This window comes from Oncorhynchus masou, chromosome 20, assembly GCF_036934945.1.
Source record: "Oncorhynchus masou masou isolate Uvic2021 chromosome 20, UVic_Omas_1.1, whole genome shotgun sequence".
Lineage (NCBI taxonomy): Eukaryota > Metazoa > Chordata > Actinopteri > Salmoniformes > Salmonidae > Oncorhynchus > Oncorhynchus masou.
In genome coordinates, this window is record NC_088231.1 from 14425568 (window position 1) to 14443940 (window position 18373).

At 42.5% G+C, this 18373-nt stretch overlaps 1 protein-coding gene across 1 annotated transcript in view; it reads right to left on the reverse strand.

Moving 5' to 3' along the window:
- LOC135506999 (rho GTPase-activating protein 10-like) overlaps window positions 1–18373 on the reverse strand; it is a 61093-nt gene that overhangs the window by 14323 nt on the left and 28397 nt on the right. Inside the window, 14 exon segments of the mRNA XM_064926459.1 lie at window positions 638–767; window positions 3138–3297; window positions 5028–5133; window positions 7599–7657; window positions 10091–10175; window positions 12184–12258; window positions 13307–13375; window positions 13487–13529; window positions 13699–13780; window positions 14804–14898; window positions 15157–15263; window positions 15349–15478; window positions 16252–16356; window positions 17163–17273. Of these exon segments, the coding sequence (XP_064782531.1) occupies window positions 638–767; window positions 3138–3297; window positions 5028–5133; window positions 7599–7657; window positions 10091–10175; window positions 12184–12258; window positions 13307–13375; window positions 13487–13529; window positions 13699–13780; window positions 14804–14898; window positions 15157–15263; window positions 15349–15478; window positions 16252–16356; window positions 17163–17273 (1357 nt within the window).

An 18373-nucleotide genomic window follows, 5' to 3' on the forward strand; every position in this document is an offset into this window, starting at 1 on the left:
CCCTTGTCTTATCAGTTTTCCATGGATACAAAATCTCGGTGCGGACGCAGCCTTCAGCGTAGTCGGCCATATCTACTGGGTATATTTGCCCACACATATATTTAAAAATTAAACGTCATCTGCCAGGTAGTTAGACATCACTTTAAAAACATCCACAGACCCAGAACACTATTTGGTTAAAGATAGGATTATATATTTTCATCCCAGATATTAAAATACCCCAATGCTAATATGGAGCAATATGGCGGGAGGAGTCAGTCTGGTAAGCAGATTCAGCCTCCTTTAGGTCATGTTCCAGGAGGAGGATCTGATGGGGGCTGGGGATCTGGGGTTTACAGTAGGGCAGCAGGTTAAGTCACCAGGCTAAATCACTAGGCTCTCCTGGTAGAGCAGTGTGGGAGAAGAGACCTGGTACAGTAGTGGTACAGCTGTCCCCTTTATATTAGTGATGATCTATAAAGCTATTGTGCAGGTTTACAAAGGTGCAACATTAGCTTCATGACTGCTTTATATAGTACAGGAACCTTTACTGGGATCGCTGAGTCAAATACTTGTCATGAGAGTAGGGGTCCCTCATTCCAACTCAACCTTTAAGCAAGGCTGGCTAAGGATGTAACGTTAGGGCTCTGTCTCTTACCTGTCTGCAGGTCCACTTTCTTTGGGTTATAGACGGCAAGGGATCGGTTCTGTTGAACAGACAGTTTCTTGGACTGCCTGGTGGGGGCGGAGAGCCCTGGGGAAGACGGGCCTGGGACATCTCCAAAGATCTGAAACAAGAAGAGAAAGCGTGTATGAGTGGCGGGGATAGTGTTTGCATAACAAAAAAATGTGTTTAACTACTCCCTCAAAGCAAAGATGGAGCATATTGAGCAGAGGCATGTCCTCATTTGACCTTAGTAAAATGTGTGTTAGCAAGTCAGATAGCAAAGAACTTCAGCCCAGCAGCATGGGTATCTCTAGGGACAGTTGAGATGCTCTTTGCTCACTTATTGCATACTAAGAAAACACACTGGATCTTCCTTTGCAACTTACCTCAGGGTTAATATAAAGTCAGACCCCGAAACACTAAGACCAAATCCAGTCTAGGGAATCTGCTGAAAGCAGCATGTTTATTAGGGCACCCACATTTTACAATAGACAAAAATGACTGTTTTCATTCGACAAACTCTCAGTTTTAGCTCCGTTTAGTGCCTAATGAACAGGAGCCAGAGGTGGCTAGGAGCTGCTGACCCACTGACGGGCAGTAGGTCTGGACTGGAGGCTCACTGTACAGCTTGTTTACATAGCAGATGTTTTTACATACAGACTAACTTCAGATGTTGAGTTGAAAGAAATTAGGTAGAGGGAGGGGAGAGAGCGAGAGAAAAGTAAAAGGAAGTTGGGAGAAAAAAGTATGTTACAGTGAGAGAAATCTGATATGGTTTGAGAGCAGCAGAGTTTCAGCAATCTCTCCCCCTACCATCTCTGCAGATGGATGTGAATGTAAAACACTGTCTGCTAGCATCTGGGGGTATCAACAGTCTGGCAAGAAGGAGAGGGGGGAGGAGAGAGCGAAGAGGGGAGGGAGGCGCTGGGCCTGAGAGGAAAGCTAATGTCTGTCTGTCTGGCTGCAAAACTCCCTCACCTCTCGTCTCGCAGCTCAGCACTTTTCTTAAAGCTTCCAAGGGTATTACATTCTGGCTCTGACACCAAGTCGTCCATCACCTTGTGGTGTGTATGGTGAAGTTCTGGAACATTTAAGGAAGTGTCTCTTCACCAAAACTTTAATTGCTGGGTGGTTGAAGGTTGAGCGCTTTCTATTTTTTGGACTACTAGAAATAGAGGATCTCGAAAGTGACGAGTAAGTCATAGTCAATTCATGTTTGAGTTTAGGGGTACTCTTGGCATCTTATAGCTGACCAGAATACTTAGCACAGATCACATACTAACCTCAGCCCTTTCTGTTTTGGTTCTGGGAATTGAGCCCCTCTATAGATGTAGGCAGATGACTATTTACATTAAAAGCAGATTACAGTTCTGTTGTAGCATGGCTCAAAATGGGACTTAAACCCTGTAGGTTAGGCAAAGGACCTTCCATGTATCCTTGTAGATGTCAGAGTACCATGACATACTGGATATGGTTTTTAAGCTCAAAAAGGGGCAACATGAGAATCCCTGCTTTGTACGTCAACCCCTGGGCCGATGGAATGATGTTAGCCAAGTTCTGTAGTCAGCTCAAAGTGATCATCTCTACATTATCTATTTAATGCTTCTTATCAATAAGTTGCTTTAGTTTCATTTGTCTTAGAGCCCTAGCCCAAGACAAACAGGGATTTCATTAAGTTTTACTTTACTCATAAAATGTGAAGAATATTGCAAATGAGAAAATGCTTTAATATTGCCTAAAATGTCACTCAGAGCAATGTCCTCAAAATCCCATTGCCAGCACTGGAGAAAAGTCTCAGCAGTGCGTTTCGCGGTGGGTTTTAGACAAGCTTTCCTCTGGTTGCAGCTTTGAGGAACAATATTAGAGGATGGGTCTATAGATGTTACTGTGGTCAGGGGGACAAGCTCAGGAGCAGTGGTGGAAGAAGTACCCAGTTGTCATACTTGAGTAAAAGTAACAATACCTTAAAAATGACTCAAGTAAAAGTCACCCTGTAAAATACTACTTCAGTAAAAGTATTTGGTTTTAAATATACTTAAGTATCAAAAGTAACTTAAGTATTCAAATTCCTTATATTAAGCAAATCAGACAGCATCATTTTCTTTTAAATTCTCTTTTTTCAAATTATGGATTGCCAGGAGCACACTCCAACTGACATAATTGACAAATGAAACGTGTTTAGTGAGTCTGCCAGATCAGAGGCAGTATGGATGACCTAAAGATGTTCTCTTGATAAGTGCGTGAATTGGACCATTTTTCTGTCCTGCTAAGCTTTCAAAATGTAACGAGTACTTTGGGTGTCAGGAAAATGGAGTAAAAAGTACACTACATTCCTTAAGAAAATAATGAAGTAAAAGGTGTCAAAAATATAAATAGTAAAGTGCAGGTAAGTAAAAATACTTAAGTAGTTTTTTGTTGCAAGTACATTACACCACTGCTCAGGAGTGCGTTCGGACGTCGGTTTCGTTCAAGAGAAGAATCCAGCGGTTACCTTCTCGTGTTGCTCGATGAGGATCTCCACCACAATGTTCTGGAACTTGAGGTCCATGATGGCAGCCACAGTATCCTCCTGGGGCCTCATCAGGGTGGGACCAAACACCACACCCAGGTTGGCCACCGTCATCAGGTTCAACTTACTGTGGGCCGCCACACTGCATGGGGAGATCAGGGAGGATAACAATTCATGAATTCATAGACAATTGATTTAGAGTGCTTTTCCCTGACGTTTAAAAATGTTTCACATAGGGGGATACATATACTCTTTAGAAGGCCTGTATACTATAAAGAATTCAGCTAGAAAATCTCAAATTCGCTTTGAAAATCAGATTACTCCATGTCTGACAGCTTACTAACATCTGTCTGACAGTTTGCCAAGGAAGGAAGGTGTTGCTACCACGTTATGTCAGTCAGAGGTGTCTAGAACAGCATCTCTGGCTTGGCCTCATAGGTGTTAGCTAGAGTTCTGACTGACATCATTACCCAGTTCATCACCACTCCATAGATTGTTCAAGAACATTGACCTTCTCTCCTAAACTTTGTCACTTCAAACTCTGAACTTTTTCAGTTGCCTTTCATCCGATTCACAGTAAGTGGACACTAAATTTGGTTGCTTTTTTCTAGGGGAGGAATTTTTGCTTGACTTTAGAATGACTGAAGAGTTGCAAAAAACTGCAGAGATTAGATTTGTTTGGATTCCCATTAGCCTTAAACCAATAGCCAAAGCTAGTCTTACTGGGTTCCTGCACACAATGAAAAACACAGACAAGACTACAATTTAAATACATTTAAAAACAATAAAATGTGTGTGTGTGCCTCTCAGTTCCACATACGTCAGTACACACACACACACACACAGTAGGTCACATGCAGGGGAGGCGTTGTGCCATGAGGTGTTGCTGCATTTGTTTTGTTTTTTTAAACAGAAACCTCAAATTCAATCAATACTTTTGAGTTACAATGAATCAACCGTTGTTAATGATTCTAAGTTACAATTTTGTATAGTAAGAACATACATTTAAGACCGGTTAAGATATTCTCCTTAAATGTATAAAATGACAAATTGTCATTCAGCAGAGTGATGGTGGAAATGCATGAAAGGGAGCCTTTGCAACCCGAATTATGTCACCTAGTGACAACCTTCCTTTATCACATCTCTCAAACCATTTCAGACAGGGGTGTGAAATTTTTGGCTTTGCCTCTCTCCCTGCAGGACAAGCTCACAGTCAAACACCCCCACACACACACGCAGCCAATTTCAATAAAATAAAACTCCAGTCGGAAGAATTTCATGCTGGATGATCCAAATTCAATTTCAATTGCTGCACTTAAATGCCTTTTTACTTCTACTCTGAGAACCCTGGGGCAGGTTCTCTAAGAAATAAGATCCTCCAGACTTTGATTGCCTCAGGGAACGAGGATCATGTTACTTATCTTCAATTTGCTACTATTTAGTTTGGCGGAAAAAGAGAAAAGAAAAAGTTGCTTAGGTAAAACCTTGTAATGTTAGCAAAGATTTTGAAATCTCAGATCCTATCTCTGAAAGGGCAAGTTGTGTAACAGCTAACGGTCCAGTTTGGAGAGAGGGGTACCCAGAGGAGCGGGTGGGAAATGGAGGGAGCGGGCCATTTCATTAAAGGCATAGGGAACTGGTGAAGCAGTTCAAACTGACTACTATTGTGGAGGGTGCTGGGCTGTTCTAAGACAGGGTGGGGAGGGAGTTCTCTGCCTGCACTTAGTTGGAACAGAACATGTGAGAAAAGGAAAGATTGATGGGAGAGAGAGAAGAGACAGGAAAGAGAGCAAAAGATGGGGAGTGGGGGTGGATCAAGTACAGTTGAGAAAGAGTACAAGACCGAGGACGAGTGTAAGGCTGCTAACTCACGTAGCCAGGTGTTTCAACAGTAGCCCCAGGACCAGCCGGTTCTTCTCAGGCAGCTTGTGGACCAGGCAGTGGATGGCTTGGCTACGAGACTCTGGACTACCACCTTCTGTTTAAAAACAGGACAAACAAGGTTATTTGACAGCCGCTTAGAGTATCATTCTATGTGGACCATGCGGGAATCAAACCCACGTGTTGCTAGCACCATGCTGTAGGCGTCAACTTTATTGCTCTGCAGAAATCCTTTGTTGAACCAAAATTAAAAGGTTAAAAAAATAAAAAACTTATTTCTCAAAATCACATAAGTTACTTATGCATATGTACTTTGGATGGAACCCATAATGACCGTGTCCACACTTATCTGCACAACTGGATTGATGAAAAGCCATTGTTCTTAAAATATGTTGATGAGTTAAGGAATTGAGAATTTAAAGGTTTCTATAGGAAAAGGTCCTGCCTTTTGTTTAATAGCAGAAAACCAAATGAGTATGCCAACATTCATTCTGGTTATTGACTGTATGAATGCTGCTGCCACTGTATTGAAGCCATTGGAGGCAGTTTATCACAGTACATTGCAATCGTCTATAAAGCCCTCTTGCATAAACTTCCACCACACCTCACTGTTAACCTTAGACATAAGTTACTAGACTCAGGGATGGCTAACCCAGTCAGGAGAAGACATGTTTAGTTTTTGCACCTCATTTGGAATGATATGCAAAACTCCTTAAAGCTGGTGGAGTTGGTGCCTTTAGGGCAATTCAGATGGACGTTAAAAGGCTTTTTAAGTGAGGAATGCATTTCATATGATCGTGTTCTGCTTTTCATGTTTTTCTTGCGTTTTTGATTTATAGTGTATATGTATAGTGTCATTGTTGATTGTGTATGCAGGGCTCATCTGCTAAAGAGACAGTTTTGGCTTGACTCCCTGGCTAAATAAAAAAGTTAAATACAATTGGAATCCACCAAAAACAGAACATTTGTGTTATTACAGTGCTGTACTATCCATTCCTTAGGTGAAAAGACTCCTGAGCAGCAAGCACTCTGGTGCAGTCAGATCTCACTCTGGAAGGAGCTGTCACAGTAGGAGATGTGGACCCACCAACTCCGGATCTATTCACTGGAGACACAGGGTCGTCCGTTTTAAATTTTGGTCGGCAACTCTAGTCAATATTGGTGCAGTTACAGTAAGGCAATTCCACAGTAACAGAACGCGGAGACTCATTTTTTTTCACTTCAGAAACATACGCTAAACAAAAACCAATGATTGCTAAGTTAAACAAAGTACCACACAACTCAATGCACAAGGACGACTTTGGAAATTGTTCACTGAAAAGGTTACAAAAATACATGTAGTTGAAAAACAGTGCAGATGCAAAGTTTGGTAACAGAATGACAGCACAAAACAGTCAGTTTAGCCCAGTACAAGCTACCATAAAAGAAAACAATGGATGCCGTTTACATTGGCTTTGTCAGCTAGTGTAGACTACAGATTTTTTCATATTTAAAAGAAAACAGTAAAGAGTTAACAGCAAATAAAAAAAGAGATGAACAGCAAACTTCCTGTTTGACGCCGATATTAGACATGAGTGCATTTTGCCAGAGGATATGTAGGCTACTGTTGCTGGCTATAGAGAGATCGCTTCTGTAGTATAAAGCTACCGTGTAAAAGGGTTGTGATAAAACCCACAGCATCATCCCTTAAACATTTCCTCACACACCCACACAGGCATCTGATGGCTACTGCCCACACAGAAACAGCCGGCGTGCACCCCCCCCCCCCATTACTATGGGAACGAAACAAATTTGAATAAGGGAATAAAGCTTCTTAAGGATGCTGTCATCTTTCAGAAAATATTTATTGCTAATGCATTTCTGTACCTGCATTATGAGGGCATTGCAAACAGCTGATAAAAACACTCCATCGTGATCCAATTATGGGACTTGAGGGTAATTCATGTTAGGAGGATCACTCAGGACATGTCAGGCAGGCTATTGGAGTAAGATTATATAGGGAGAGAAATGTCATGTTTCTCTGTTCAAAGTCACTGGGCCATTTGAGGACGTTAGTGTAGGATACTAGGATTTATAGTGTTTAACAGGTGGTAACATTTCCCTTTTAAGTTACCTTAATTGCAAAGAACCAAAGGTAACTTTAAAGGCAGATGAAGGTTGAATTACAGTGTGTGTGTGTGTGTGTGTGTGAGAGAGATGAAGACATCTTTATGGGTCCCATGAAAGGCCTTAAGGGTACATGCTGAGGCACTTTTAGAGGAAAACAAGTATTTTAGACTCTACAAGATGTGGAACATGCAAACAGTTGCGTTCGCATCAGTTCTCCATAGAACTACTGAGACAATGAAAATGATTAACAGCCAACCTAACTGCGCTGGGACACTTAGACCATGAATTGTCTCACAGACAAACACTTGCTAGTCATGCACACAGCATTGTACTCATTGATAACGTGCAATAAAATAGACAAGTATTCCTTTGCTCTGCTCCTACACTCCTGTGAGTGGTTTTACATCTGGTTTGAGAAGAGCTGTATTGTCAGTGAGGACGGCTCAAACTTACTTGCAGGGGCGATAAAGTCTTTGTGGAGTCCATAGGTCATCAGTGGCTCAGGAAGACTCCTAGAGAGAGACCGGAAATAAAGACAATGCATTATAGAGCAAAAGTGAGAGAAGAGAAGAGGTGGAGAGCAAAAGAGAGCGCAGGAGAATTGGGGGGGGACAGAAATAGATGCAGCACTGTTTTATAGGGTATGCACACAACAATGATTAATGTGGCCGTGTCGGGATGGAATTAGATGGCGCACCATGCCACAGTGAGATAACCAAGTTCTGAAGGTCCTTTCAGTGCTGCACCAGGCCTTGTGCCAAGGCTACTTAGCCTCCCCTGAGGAACCAGAGCAGCAGGGGAGGAGAGAGGCTGACCCTCTGGCTCTGCAGCAGGCCAGAGGAAGACAGATGGAGGATGGAGCTGCAGGACGATTTACAGTAAATCTACTGTCTCTACTGTAGACTTAAGCCTGTAATAAGGTTTCAGCTGACTCAATGGATGAGTAATTACATATGATTGGATGGTTTTCTAGAATGTTAGATTGCTTATGTAAAAAAAAAAGTAACTCATTTTATCATATGTGTGCAATGTATAACTGACAGTCAATCTCTCAGTAGCAATCTAAATGTTGTCTTAATTATAATTTAGCGAGTGCTTATAAAAAAGTATATTAATATGCATGGGTAATTTCCCATCCAGATTCTCCATCCTGTCTGCTGGGGGATTCAAACTAGCGACCTTTCGGTTACTTGCCCAACACTAATCCCACTGGCTGACTGTCAGGTTGCATTATGTAACAGGAAAAACTCCTTGACATAAACCAGAAAGGCAGTTCGCTGCCTGGGACCAGATCTATTTCTGCAGTCATGCAAATTTACAGCAATTTTTTATTGAACCTTTATTGAAACTAGGCAAGTCAGTTAAGAACAAATTCTTATTTACAATGATGGCCTACTCCAGCCAAACCCGGACGACGCTGGGCCAATTGTGCGCCGCCCTATGGGACTCCCGATCACGGCCAGTGTGATACAACCCGGGATCGAACCCGGGTCTGTAGTGATGCCTCTAGCACTGCAATGCAGTGCCTTAGACCACTGTGCCACTCGGGAGGCCAAAACGAGCATAGGAGTTGGCAGGAGCTCACAAAGATCTGGGACCAGCCTGGGAGAGTGTCAGTCCCATGACCCAGAGCAAGCAACATCAAACTACTTCCTGTAAGGGTTGCGGGTGGGCAGCAAAACCTGGCCAGTCACAACACACAGTGCCGTGACTTTGACCTGCTCCTGCCCTGTTAGCCTGTCAGACTGATACCATTCCAGTTCCCATGCTTTTACATTGACCACTGAGCTGAAATCCTCTTTATTTATTGTTGTTCAATTGATGGAAAAAGGGTCTTGGCTCACTCCAAGTTTATTATTTAATAAGCTATATGGCAATTGTACTGGTGAACTTGCCAATCTTTTATAATTTAATTTTGATAACTAAACCTTTTACAGCACATGGAGGACTGAACAAGCGTAATGAACTAATTCCAAAACAAGTGCAGAAGAAAGTGTCACAGACTGGCCTGGGTTAACGATAAATTGGCTATAATTTTATTTAGTAAATCGCTCCATAACCAACCAAACCTCTAACATCCCTTCAGTTTATGCAGCACTACAGAGTGCAAATATCACTCATTAGTTTCCGTTGGATACCATAATTGCATTGGCGTCAGAATATGCAGTGCGAGTTTGTTTGTTAGCTAACAGAACTTTGGCTTAGCTTTTAAGGTACATTTAAGTTGTTACCTTGCAGATAGTGTTATATCAAATCTAGGACTATCAGTTAAATTAATTGCTTTGAAAAGCAAGGAATAAGCAGGCAATAACTTAATCCATATAATTCATTGCCTCATTGAACTAAAAAACAGGATTCCTTTAATATGTGGCATCCAACCTAATTTGAGTGATTGATTTGATCAGAGAAACAATGACACTAAAATCCATATCATGCTAATGTATTCCTATCACTGCTTGGATGAGTGGCAGTAAATTATTGTAGTTAAAATACCTGCCACAGGCCACAGTTTTGTTTTTCACCTGGTCACCTAATCGATACATTCAAAGATGGATGATAAACTTTGTGAAGCCAGGGATGTAGCTCTTCTTCCTAGAAAGTGGCCAAGACTCACTGCCAATTACGTCTCAGGTCAACAACGGATTTCCTAGAACACACAGCGACTGGGAATAATGAAGTCAGAGACTGGGTCAGTTGATGAAGTGGATTGATTATGTGTCTGAATTTAAATGCATGGATGTCTATGCGGCAATGTGAATGTCCTATTGCATTGCAGGAGTTGAGCTCCAGGAAGTGATTTTATGCTTCTACCCCCGGAGTAGAATAACGTCAAACTCAGACAATGACAACAGTTAGAATAAAGTCTCCACAGCTTGCTAATAAGACATAATAGCTGACATGAATACATAATCTAGCGATTATGTAGCAGACTGAGTGATTGATACCTCAAATACAGCTTTAGTGTGCTGGTGATTGTTTTCACATCCCAGTCCTCACACGTAGACAGATCCACATCGTTACTCCTCTCATCTGTAATGAAACCAAAACATTTCAACAAGGTTTTAAACTCCAACACATATCCAACAAATTATACAAAGCACCAATACATTTTTTACTTTAGTAGAGTACACTCCAATTCCCATGATACAAAACACGTTTAGGCTCAGGGTAAGTCAACTAGTGTATTGTAACTTAACCCTATGGTGAAGTGAATGGCTGCAAAGAAGCTCAAATATAAAGAAATGTCAAATGTGTCTTATGTGGATAAAAGCAATGCAATAGTCTTGAGGAGCAGTTCTGCCCAGTGGCGATTGCTGGCTGGCTTAAAGTACACCCTTCTCACACTTGAGTCAAACTGGACCAAGCCAGGCTTAACTATACTCGTCTTACCTGATGAATAATCCACCCTAGTTGAGTGCGTTTGAGTCAGAGGTTGGTGCGAGGCCAAGCTCCAGGTCACCAGGAGGTCTTCAAGGGGTTAGACTTGGTGGGAGGTAGGTTGCTGCTCTGGGACATTTATTTGCTTAATTTGACTAGATCCCTTCAGTACTAAAACCAGAAGGGCTGTGTTTATTTACCCACAGAACAGTGGCCTGTCCAACATCAACGGGCTGGACCAAATGTTTTCCTAGAAGGCCAACAGCCAAATGTGTGTGTACACAGCTACAGATGTTGGGAGAATGGTGTGTCTTTTAGCTACTGTAATGCGCACATCAAAATATGAACTAACCCACAGTTCTCTAACAGATGTATTTGGACATGACTGACTACACTAGTAGTATCCAAGTCCTTTTACCTCGATTCCCAGCAGTGAAATTCCCGGCTGTAAAATATCCATTCTCTATGCTAAGCTTTAGGAGTTCTGTCAATCCACTGTTATCACAGAGATTTGTGAGCACAGTGAGAAAATAATGTGATCCACTTCTGCTGCTTTGGCCTCGTTCTAACCCCTCCATTGAACTGGAGTTTATCCCTACGTCTGTTCCAGTGAATTGTCAACTACGCACAGGGTGGCGAACTGTAGTTTAATTTGCAAAGTATTGAGATAAGTATTTGGTCAATAACAAAAGTTTATTTTCCACCATAATTTGCAAATTCATAAAAAAATCCTACAATGTGATTTTCTGGATTTTTTTCATAGTTGAAGTGTACCTATGATGAAAATTACAGGCCTCATCTTTTTAAGTGGGAGAACTTGCACAATTGGTGGCTGACTAAATACTTTTTTGCCCCACTAAATCTCAACTATACGGCATTTGAAAGAAAACCGATACTAATTGAACCCAGTCTACACCAGCAGACAGTGGTGCTAATGGGCTGTGAAGTATGAGTCGGCAGGTTCAGGTGGGAAGTTGAGTGGGCTGTGGGACAGCTGGTGTCTACTAAAGGGCAGTCGTCGAGAGGAGGAAAGGTAGAGGATAAACAAGAAAGATGAGGGGGATTAAAGAAGAACATGAGGATGGCAGGGTAGAAAGAGTGAGCAAGAAAGAGCGTTTAGAGGAGAGCGGGGGAGAATGGCGAGGAATTCAAATTTCCAGCTCCTGCTGAGCGACTCAAGTGAAGTCCCTGTAAGGACAGCCGGGTGCAGGCAGGAAGGGGGCCTCTCAGGCACCCCCCGGCTATCTGAATGCCAATGCCGTACCAGTAGCACTTGTTGCACTCTGAGCCTTACATCGTTGTCTAAGTCACAGGAATCCATTACTCTGAATACTAGTAATGTGTTGGAATTGTGTGGTCATACCCCAACAGAATGGTGTGGGCGTATACCGGTCGTTAAAAACATTCATGGAGCAGACCGATTGGCCAGCTAATCCTACACACGATGACATTCCGACAAAATAGGAGGCCTTTATTTGTTGGAGATAAAATCCCACCTCAAGCTTGTAAGTGTTTTTTCCTCCAATTTATGCTTTAGCTTCAAATATGAATACAGGATGAGTCAACCGCATTATTTGGGCATGAGTTAGAAGAATATTAACTTTTACAAGTGATTTTCACTAGACAGTTACTTAAAGGGTGATAAATGAGCATGTCTTACCAATCATTAGGCTAAGGAGCTTCTGGACTTTGGAGCTGACCCCTACCACTCTGTACAGGCCCTGGTCATTGATACCTGACAACAGACAGTTTACATGGCCCTTAAGAGCACAAACAATCATGAGGGGATGAATGGATAAACTTTGAAAATACAGTTACTCAAATCAAAAAGGTGGGCTTCTTCACTGAGTGTACAAAATATTAAGGGCATCTGCTCTTTCCATGACAGACTGACGAGGTGAAAGCCATTGATCCCTTATTGATGGCACCTGTTAAATACACTTCAATCAGTGTAGATGAAGGGGAGGAGACAGGTTAAAGAAGGATTTTTAAGCCTGGAGTCAATTGAGACATGGATTGTGCACGTGTGCCAGTCAGAGGGTGAATGGACAAGACAAATAGTGCCTTTGAACAGGGTATGGTAGGTGCTAGGTGCAACGGTTTGAGTTTGTCAACTGCAACACTGCTGGGTTTCACGCTTAAGTTTCCTCTTTATTAAGAATGGTCCACCAGCCAACTTGACAACTTGGGAAGCATTGGAGTCGACATGGGTCAGCATCCTTGTGGAATGCTTGACACCTTGTAGAGTCCATGCCTCAACGAATTGAGGCTTTCGGAGGGCAAAAGGGGGTGCAACTAAATAATAATAAGGTATTCTTAATGTTTTGTACACTCAGTGTATGTTGCCCCACTAACTGTAAACTATGAACAGTGGCTACAGCACAAGATATGACTGGATATTGGTCCAAGCCTGCCCTCATGTGTTAAAAGGGAGACATCACAACATTTTACAAAACCCTCCTTAGCCTCTACCCTCTAGCCCAGAGGTGGGCAAACTCCAGAACGAGGGAGGGTTGAGTAAAAGAAACTGCTAAAACTTGATAGAAAGTACATATAAATAGATTTATATTTTCAAATAACTGCCCTTTGTGACCCATAAATTGCTTGACAGTCAAATCAGTCCAGGGGAAAAAAAGAAAATGCGGCCCTCCCATGAAATTTGAAACACACCGCCCCCCACCAAGACAAAATTAATGCTCAGGTCAGACAGCTAACCTCGCAAAGTCCACTTCTGTAGGCTTTATATTGCCTAGGCCTTCTATTGTCATCATGCATAGTCTTACCTCTCGTCTCAATGGCATTGATGGCATTCTTCACAAATGACAATCCTACGTCATTTAGCTGTGCATCGACTGCAGAGTCATGACAAACAGTTATTTAAATTATTCCCATGTCATTTGAATTATCACAGAGATTACATTGAAATGATTGAGATCAGGGGCTTCTAATCATTGTATACTTACTTCCACGTTGTTTTGAATAGGTTTTACCCAAGTACTGCCCAGCCTGTAATAAATAATGATATGTAGCTTTCCACAGATCATTTGATATCCAAGAGGTCACCACAAACCAACAAGACTTGTTGGCATTAATGTACCACTTTCAGAGAATTTCAGTACAGTTCAATAGACAATAGACACTACAGTGGAGCTGTCAGGATGATGTGGTTACTCACTGGTTCTTTCCCACCCATGGCGTGAATCCAGAACTTGTGGTCATCTTCCGACAGCGACTGGACCGTGAGGACCGTTCCCGGTCTGGGAACAGAACACAACGCACAATTATTTATTGTAATAGTCTTGTGATTGTTTTTTATTTTATTTTTTTAAATGGCGTTTGGGTTTGTTCCGTTTTTAATTATGGCGGCTGTATGACAAACTAATTTCACCCTTGGGGATTGTAAAGTACAGTCAATCTCATCTAATTCTCTCTGTCAGACTGGGCCTGGGGTTCCAACAAACTACTATTACTACTAAGTCAAATTCATGTGTCTAAGAATGATCTAGAGTCAGACCTAAAATGTGCCAGAGGGGCTGGGCTCTTAAATAGCAAAATTACAGGAATACCTGAGCTTCATTTACCCCACTTTTTAATAATAGGCTACTACATCAGGCTAACCCTAACCTGTTGCACTCAGATATCAAATACTCACTTCTGCAGGCTGACAAGCAAGCACCGGGGGTGCAACACATTTCAAACCCTCTAAGCATGGGGGTTGCTGTTGCTAATAATACCCCAGACAGAATAGCAGTTTGGTTCAGCAGAGTGACATAGGAGCCATATCTATTACAACCAAGTGTAGCGGAGGAGCATAGAGAATCCTCTCAGCTATGTGGAGGGGCCATCTTCCATGACAAATCCTCTCCAACCCAATCCTGTGTTAGGCTAGAGAGAGCAGCTCTCTCAGCTCTACTGTACACAGGACCTGTGTGGAGCGAAGGTTTCAAGCAGTGCTGTTAAATGGGGAGTGTTATTTGGGAAGGTTGCCAACAGTGCATGAATAAGCTACAAGTGTGGCAACGCAATCACATTTTCCAGGTCTAATGGCAGACCTCGCTCCCTCCCCCCAGATGGTAATGAGCGACCCCCCTGGTTTATGTACTAAATGTATGAGTCAGTGGTGTCTGGTGAGCGAGGAAAATCCATCTAAAAATCCCCCTTATTTCCTAGATGAGACGAGATACTTTAACAGGTGGTTGTGGAAAGTCTGTCTTACCACACAGAACACATGACTGAAGTGATTGAGAAGTGTAATGGTGTAGTGCGATGCGACGACATACCGGTCTGTGATTTCTATATCGAGACAGAACCGCCTGTCCAGCATGTCTGTGGTTTTGCGGACACAAGACTTGAGGGTGACCGACTCAGTCTCGCCCTGAGGGAGAGAATCACTGTTCAGAGAGCCTGTTCTGATGGCAAGAAAGAGACAGTCGTTCCTTGTAAAATGACTACAGACTGCACTTTAAATGCGGGTTTCAACAGTAATTGTCAATTTGACAAAATCATGACTTCATAGATGTATTTGAATAGGGATGGATACACACATTGAATAATCAATCATTTGATGTGCTACTTGGACCATACTCTGTATAGCTTCCCAAACCTGTCTTTGATTGTATGGGTCACGACTCACCATCTTTCCTCCTGACCTGTGGTCAAAGGTGACCATGTGTAGGATTTTCTGTTCCTTCACAAACGTGCAGTAACGCTTCACCCAACTGGAACCAAAAGGAGGGGGCCCTGGGGACGAGAACACACATTTCATTGGCACACAATCAGTTTAAACTGCCCTTCACCCCTCTTGGACACACACGTCATTCCTCACGTTTCTCCTGGACGTAGAGGTATCCTTCGCTGCTGATGGGGCTGGTCTGTTTGTACTCCTGGGGTACCTCCCTTATCCTCTTCATCAGCTCAAACACCTCCACCCGCGTGCCCTCAAACCGACTCCGTGTCTATATTGGGGGGGGGGGGGGTCTTATTACTATCAGGCCAAGCTGCAAAGCCGGCGGTAAGGTAACTTCTCTCCAACTGGATTTTTTTTTTTTTTTTTTAAATGAACCAACCTTGTCTATTCCCCTAATCTTATACTTAATCATAATTTAAGGTTAATTGTTTTTGTCAAATTTCACAATGTAGTACATTTTGACTACGGGGAGACACACCCAAGGAAGACAACCCTTGTGACCCTAGCTAAAATGGTCATGCAGGGGTCAATCACACAATGCAAAGCCACTGGAAAAGAAAATCTGCAGAGTTCCCTTTGGAAACTCCTGACATCCAAGACTGGGTGAAAGTGAAAGCTTGGGGGTCAAAGAAAATCAAAACACTAAGACTAACAAACACCATTAACAATAGTCAAAAAAAAGCACCTCAAGTACCTAGGGAAAGTCCCACTGGAAGCAGACCAACTTTATAGATACATTACGAGCCAATATTCAAATGTAGGATATGTATAACATGGGGTGTATGTACAGTTTGTGGTGAGTGTGTAATCTATAGTTTTTAGCGCACTACTGTGTGTACAAGACAAAAACCTACTATATAATCCTAAAATTGAATGAAATGATCACCAACCCCCCCAGGGACATCATTGCATTCTGCACTGCAGAAATGTTGAACAAAAACAAAAAGGTGCTGGGAGCGGACAATGGCGCCGTTTCTCCTAATGCAGATTCCATCTTCAAATAGAAATCTAATAAGACACGGGTGACGACTAATGTCTCACATTTTGTATATTGATCTGTAAGGCTTTCTTGTAGTGGTTAAAGTCATTGGCCAGCTCAAATCCCTGGTGGTAGAAGGTGAACACTGTCTGAAAGAACGCCAGCATCTGGGGAGAGAAAGAAAACGTGGGAAACAATGAAGAGTGCAATGACGTTTTAATGCATTGTAACCAGAGGCTGTCCACACTTCTAACTTATTTCTCAGGGGTTTACATGGAATGAAGACATCAGTTGAAGTCAACAAGAATACTTTGAGCTCGTTATAAAAAATAAAAACATTTAATTTGACTGCTATGTAACCTATATAAAACACTAACTGTAGTGTAGACTACTTTATGAGCACCAAGTTAATGAGCACTAAAGGAGAACTGCTGACCAGGCTAGACAAGTACTAAAGGTGCATTCGCCAGCAGTTCCTTCACTCACTGGCGCCAAATGTCAAATGCAAAACTCGTTATACTGCCTGTGTTTCTGCCTGTGTTTCTGCCTGTGTTTGAACGCCGCCCCCCCCACACAATTCGATAGATACTCAGATGTACAAATACATGACCAGGTGAAAGCTACGATCCCTTATTGATGTCACATGTTAGATCCACTTTAAAATCAGTGCAGATGAAGGAGCGGAGAGGGATTAAAGGAGGAGTTACGGCTCGAGACATGGTTTGCATGTGTGCAATTCAGAGGGTGAATGGGCAAGACAAAAGATTGAAGTGCCTTTGAACGGGGTATGGCTGTAGTTTGTGTCGAACTGCAACACTGACGGATTTCTCACACTGTGTATCAACAATGGTCCACCACCCAAAGGACATCCAGCCAACTTGACAATTGTGGGCTGTGCAAACAATATTAGAAAGGAGTTAATGTTTTGTCCACCCGGTGTAGTGTGTGTGATTATGTATTTTCTAACACTCACTGGCTCCACACAGTCAAACTTCTTCCTCTCCTGGATCTCCTGCAGTTTACACACGTAGTCCAGAGACTCCTCCTGGAAGTGCTGTCTAATGGTCTCCACCTGGCTGTCCGCCTGCACAACAGAGACAGAGCGAACGTCAAAGTTATTCTACAGTACAGTCAGGTCTCTACACACAGGTGGAGATCACGGCCTCGCTTCAGTTGTACTGGATTCCGGCAGAGTCCCAGACACACAGACAAAGGATGAGCTATGAGAAAGTATCTATTTTTTGATAACTTTGGTAAAGAGTTTGAAGGGCTTAAACACAGATGACGTGGTGTATGACAACCCCGCCCCCACAAAAGTGACCAATCAACTGGCAAGTTTATAGTTTGGTTGATTAATAAGCTAATTGATTAGGCTACATGTTTGCTTGACTGGATCTTCACAACATTCCAGTATTCAATGTAATTTACCACTTTACTGTAGCGTGTTCAATATGTTAAATCCAGTGCATCAGTTTCCATTAGTGCCATAGGTCGGGCATGTGCCTTGGGCCAGTCACATGACGTGTACAGTATGACAGAGTAGTTGAGTCCAGATGGTGCCCTGCGGCTACGAGGCTGTGAACACCACTACTGTATACAGTATATCACAAAAGTGAGTACACCCCTCACATTTTTGTAAATATGAGTATATCTTCATGTGACAACACTGAAATTACACTTTTCTACAATGTAAAGTAGGGAGTATACTGCGTGTATAACAGTGTAAATTTGCTGTCCCCTCAAAATAACACAGCCATTAATGTCTAAACCATTGGCAACAAAAGTGAGTACACCCCTAAGTGAAAATGTCCAAATTGGGCCCAAACTGTCAATATTGTTTGGCCACCATCATTTTCCAGCACTGCCTTAACCCTCTTGGGAATGGAGTTCAGAGCTTCATGACGACATCACGGAGTTGGTGGATGTTAGAGACCTTGCACTCCTCCACCTTCCATTTGAGGATGCCCCACAGATGCTCAATAGGGTTTAGGTCTGGAGACATGCTTGGCCAGTCCATCACCTTTACCCTTCTTTAGCAAGGCAGTGGTCGTCTTGGATGTGTTTGGAGTCGTTATCATGTTGGAATACTGCCCTGCGGCCCAGTCTCCGAAAAGAGGGGATCATGCTCTGCTTCAGTATGTCACAGTACATGTTGGTATTCATGGTTCCCTCAATGAACTGTAG